The 5668-nt window shown below is 39.5% G+C and overlaps 1 protein-coding gene across 1 annotated transcript; it reads left to right on the top strand.

Annotated features, from left to right (window-relative positions):
- Positions 1 to 3939: 3939 nt before the first annotated feature.
- On the top strand, positions 3940 to 5317 carry LOC142171464 (protein FAR1-RELATED SEQUENCE 5-like). Its single transcript, XM_075233821.1, has 2 exons — positions 3940 to 4013; positions 4699 to 5317. Exons 1-2 carry the CDS (start codon positions 3940 to 3942, stop codon positions 5315 to 5317), a joined length of 693 nt encoding a protein of 230 aa, XP_075089922.1.
- The last annotated feature ends 351 nt before the right edge of the window (positions 5318 to 5668 follow it).

Genomic DNA, 5668 nt, shown 5'->3' with positions numbered 1-5668 from the left:
CTGTCAAAAATAGCTGTTGGCTATTTATAAAATAGCCATTTAACCCTCCCCCAAACTTTGTTTTAATCCCAAACTTTTTATAATTATACTTTTTTCCTATTTTCAACTATAAATACCCCATCATTCTTTCATTTTTTCTTACAAAATCATCAATCTATCACAATCTCTCTCTAATTTTCTTCTATAATTGCTACTATTGTTTACTTTATTGTTACTAAGTGTATAATATATAAGCTACATTCGATATATATATATATAGCTTATATTTTTGACATGAGAGATCATATACTAAATGTACTATACTATATATGTATATATAGTATAGTATATATATTAAATGTATAATATATATATATATATATATATATATATATATATATATATAAAGTTATATTCGATATAAGATGTATATATAGTATAGTGTATATATATTAAATAAAATTTAGGTCACAATTCTATAATATAATTTACAAAGCACTGCTTTAGATATTTTTTTTAACATTCTTTTGTCTCTAATATCTAATTAAATTTTTTTTTTTAAAAAATCCGTTGGGCCCACTTAATCCATTTAGCCCGCGGGTCGGGACCATTTAGCCCGGGACCAAATGGTCTCAGTTCCGATCCCGAGCCGGTCCCTACAAAAAGACCGTTTATCCCGGGACCGTTTGACCTGTTTAATTTGGGACCGGCCCAGAATCGAAATCAGAACCGTTTGGACCGTCTCGCTTAGCCCGTTTAGGTCCGGGACCGACCCACTTGCTACCCTTAGGCGTGACTTTCAAGTGGAAGAGAAAGAGGCGTGACTTTTTAAGTTTTAATAGATCAGTTAGTTAAAGGGAAAAAAAGGCAAAAATCTGACAAAATAGGAAAATAGATTTACTGTACTATGAGGCCGCCACTCACTTCTCCAAGTCCCTCTTTTTATATAGATATATATATAGATCGGATAATAAAGGAAGAGGAAACAATAATTGTCTTTGATTAATGAACCAAGAAAACTGCAACGATCGACTAGAATTAAATGCGAGGAGACCAAAGGTTTCTTTTCCTCTCTTCCTTCTTATGTCTATTTAATTTATTGGCAAAACATATATCTGAAAACAATAAAAGTTACCATGAACCTCTTCGTTTACAGTGAGATTAAATGGAGTTTTGTTAAATAGATTTCTCATTTAACAAACTTATACTACTACCAATTATTCGACATTTTGTTGATTCACATATTTAAAGACGTAATATATCCCATTTGGCAAAAGAAATCTGCTATTTGGCCACACTCATAATGGTCCAACTATGGTCACACCCGTAAAATACCCTTAAAACCCTTGATTTTATATTTGGCTTAACATCCATTTTCTCTCCAAAATATTTCCCTCCCAAACAAGCTAATAACTATTGATTATCCCAAAACACTGATCTCATAAAATCATCATTCTCTCATGGGAAGGTCAAAAGCCTTCATATGTTTATGTATACTACAACAACAATAATATACCCAGTCTTATCCCATACCGTAGGATCTGGGGAGGGTAGTGTGTACGCAGACCTTACCCCTACCTTGTGAGGATAGAGAGATTGTTTTCAATAGACCCTCGACTCAGGAAAGTATAAGCACCACATTAATGAAAATATAGACAAGAAATGACAGTACCAAAAAGACATATAAAAGCAGAATAAAAATAATAAGGTAATAAGGTAATCCACAATGAAAGAAAACAACGGTTAGTCATAAAAACCTACTGCCCACAGAAAGCGAGACGGTATGACAATACTACTGTTATGAACACTCTAGACTACCTAATATACTACCCTAATCCTCGACCTCCATACCTTCCTATCAAGGGTCATGTCCTCGGTCAGCTGAAGCTGCACCATGTCTTGCCTAATTACCTCTCCCCACCTTTTTTTTGGCCTACCTCTACCTCTCTGTAGGCCCTCTAATGTCAACCTCCTCACCGGGGCGTCTGTGCTCCTCCTCCTCCTCACATGACCAAACCACCTAATCCGCGCTTCCCGCATATTGTCCTCAATAGGAGCCACACCTACCTTCTCGCGAATAACCTCATTTCTGATCCTATCTAACCTGGTGTGCCCGCACATCCATCTCAACATGCTCATCTCTACTACCTTCATCTTCTGGATATGAGAGATCTTGACTGGCCAACATTTAGCCCCATACAACAACGTTGGTCTGACCACCACTCTGTAGAACTCACCCTTAAGTTTCGGTGGCACCTTCTTGTCACATAAAACACCGGAAGCGAGCCTCCATTTCATCCATCCCGCCCCAATACGATGTGTGACACCTTCATCAATCTCCCCACCCCCCTGAATAATAGACCCAAGGTACTTAAAAATCCCTCTCCTAGGGATGACCTGTGAGTCCAGCCTCACCTCCCCTTCCCCCCCCTTGTATCTCGCTACTGAACTTACACTCCAAGTATTCTGTCTTGGTCCTACTCAACTTAAAACCTTTAGATTCTAGGGTCTGCTTTCATACCTCTAATTGCGCGTTCACACCATCTCGTGTCTCGTCAATCAATATAATATCATTTGCAAATAGCATACACCACGGCACCTACCCTTGGATGTGACGCGTCAGTACGTCCATCACCAAAGCAAACAAAAAAGGGCTGAGTGCCGACCCTTGATGCAACCCCATTATAACCGAAAAATGGTCTGAGTCCTCACCTACCGTCCTCACTCGGGTCTTTACTCTATCATACATGTCCTTAATCAACCTAACATAGGCAGCGGGTACACCTCTAGCCTCCAAACATCTCCACAAAACCTCCCTCGGAACTTTATCGTACGCCTTTTGTAAGTCGATGAAAATCATATGCAAGTCATTATTTTTCTCCCTATACTGCTCCATCAATCTCCTAGCAAGATGGGTGGCTTCTGTAGTCGAACGCCCCAGCATAAATCCAAACTGGTTCTCGAAAATAGATACCCTTTTCCTCACCCTTAGCTCTACCACTCTCTCCCAGACTTTCATAGTATGGCTAAGCAGTTTGATACCTCGATAGTTATTGCAATTTTGGATATCACCCTTGTTCTTGTATACAGGAATCATTGTGCTCAACCTCCACTCTTCTGGCATCTTCTTCATTCTAAAAACGACATTAAATAACCTAGTGAGCCACTCCAAGCCTGCCTTGCCCGCACTATTCCAAAACTCCACCGTGATTTCATCAGCCCGGTCGCTTTTCCCCTACTTATCTTACGCATATCCCCCTCAACTTCATCAACTCTAATCCGCCTACAATATCCAAAGTCACAACGACTCTTGGAAATTTCCAAATCACCCAGAACAATGCTCATGTCCCTCTCCTCATTTAAGAGACTATGGAAGTAGGCCTGCCATCTCCGACGAATAAGCCTCTCACCTAACAAAACTCTACCTTCTTCGTCCTTGATGCACTTCACTTGGTCCAAGTCACGCGCCTTTCTTTCTCACGCCTTGGCTAACCTGAATAACCTATTATCCCCACCTCGACCCTCGAGTTCCTCATACAAAGGACTAAAAGCTGCATTTTTTGCCGCCGAAACTGCTAGTTTTGCCTCTTTCTTAGCCAACTTATAATGCTCCCTATTCGCCCTCTTCTTCTCTTCGTCTACACTTTCCACTAGCTTCAGATACGCTACTTTCCTGGTTTTCACATTACCTTGCACTTCTCCATTCCACCACCAATCTCCCGTGTGACCACTAGAGTAACCCTTTGAGACCCCTAATACCTTACCTGCGGCTTCCCTAATGCACTGCACAATCGTGGTCCACATATCGCTTGAGTCCCCACTACTCCTCTAAGCCCCATAGTCACCATCTTGACCCCCAACTCCTGCACTTTATCTTCTATCAAGGCTCCCCACTTGATCCTATGTTGGCTATATATCACCCTCTTCCTCCTCTTCCTCATGATCCATGACCAGGAGCCTATGAAGGGTCGATGGGTTCTCACTCGAGATGACCTTGCAATCCGTACAAATACCTCTATAGGACTTCCTGCAAAGTAAATAATCAATCTGAGTCTCGGCCACCGAACTCCGGAAGGTGACAAAGTGATCCCTCTTAGTCGGAAAACTCAAGTTTGCTATCACCAAATCAAATGCTCTAGCAAAGTCCAGAAGAGACGTTCCTCCTCAGTTTCTATCTCCAAAACCAAATCCACCATGCACATCATCATACCCCCCATATGTCGCTCCAATATGTCCGTTAAAATCTCCTCTTATGAAAAGCTTCTCGGTATGCGGGATACCACGCACCATCTAATCCAAATCCTCCCAGAAATGCCTCTTGACTTCCTCATCCATCGTATGTTTATGTATACTGTTATGTATTATTTTTTAAATAAAATTTATACGGATGGGAAGATCAAAAGCCTTCGTATGTATACAATATTATTTTTCGAAAATTTATACAGTATATAAATTCGAGTAACCTTGCTATACCATACACATATGATAAGAGAGATTTCATTAAACACATAATTCACCAGCCTTTCCTTAACCTAAACATGAATGATAATCAAGAAACTAGTTTGGAGCCATTAAACCCGAAAAACAACCTAGAAACTAGGTCGGAGCAACTAAGGAATGCATTATACATATCTTTAGGGCTGAATTCAGACGACAGTTTGATAAGTGATGATGAATGGGTCAACATTGATTTAGAAAACAACTTCAATGATGGAGAAGATCATTTGACGATGCTGATGATGCTGATGATGACAACCATTATTTAGAGGAAGAGGGAGAAGTTGGAGAGGACATGGAAATGTCTAATGAGTCAAATGAAAATAATATAGTAATAGGTCCAATTACTGGAATGCGGTTCAATAATAAGGATGTTATATTTGATTTTTACAAAGAACATGCAAGATTATCAAGGTTTTGCATTGTCAAAAAAACATCAAACAAAAAAGGTCGTGATATTGTAAGGTATGTGCAATATGGTTGTGATAGGTCTAGGAAACCAAGGAATAAGCATGTTACCAAGAGGAGGAACTGTCGTGCTAGAATAAATGAAATTTTGGAGGAGAATGTTTCATGGCGTGTTTCAAAGGTGGTTAAAAAACATAATCATCAATTGGAACCAGCACTATCGCGATTGATGGCTGGACACAGATCGCTTAGTAAGTTTCTTAAGAGAGCTCTTATAGCCAAAGATATTGCTGGCTTAAGACCCTCAAAAAATATAAGAGTCACTGAAGTACTTGCTGGTGGCCCCGAAAATCTTGGTTGTACACCAAAGGACTGTAGAAATTATATTTTGAATAGTAGAAAGCTTCAATTGCAAGAAGGGGATGCACAATAATTACTTAAGTTCTTTAGTGACATGCAGCAAAAAGATAAGGAATTTTACTACTCCGTAGATGTGGATAGTTTTGATCAATTTCGTAATGTCGTATGGGTTCATTCACACTCTAAGGTTGCATATGAGGAGTTCCATGATGTAATATGCCTTGATACCACATACCTTGTGAATCGATACAATATGCCATTTGCTTCATTTGTTGGTGTCAATCAGCATAGGCAGTCCATACTTTTGGGATGCGCTTTTATGTCTGGTGAGGATATAACAAGTTACAAAATGGTAATCTCTACATGGCTTGGGGATCTTAACAATGTTCATCCATTAGATATCATGACTGACCAATGTGATAGT

This window comes from Nicotiana tabacum, chromosome 17 (genome assembly GCF_000715075.1).
Source record: "Nicotiana tabacum cultivar K326 chromosome 17, ASM71507v2, whole genome shotgun sequence".
Classification (NCBI taxonomy): Eukaryota; Viridiplantae; Streptophyta; class Magnoliopsida; order Solanales; family Solanaceae; genus Nicotiana; species Nicotiana tabacum.
This window is presented reverse-complemented; position numbering and strand designations above follow the sequence as displayed.

Excerpts from the sequence above, each read along its gene's own strand:
- LOC142171464 (XM_075233821.1), top strand. The coding sequence starts at position 3,940 with ATGAAGGGTCGATGGGTTCTCACTCGAGATGACCTTGCAATCCGTACA. Across the intron at positions 4,014-4,698 it reads TCTATAGGACTTCCTGCAAA|ATCATTTGACGATGCTGATG; the intron begins GTAAATAATCAA and ends ATGATGGAGAAG.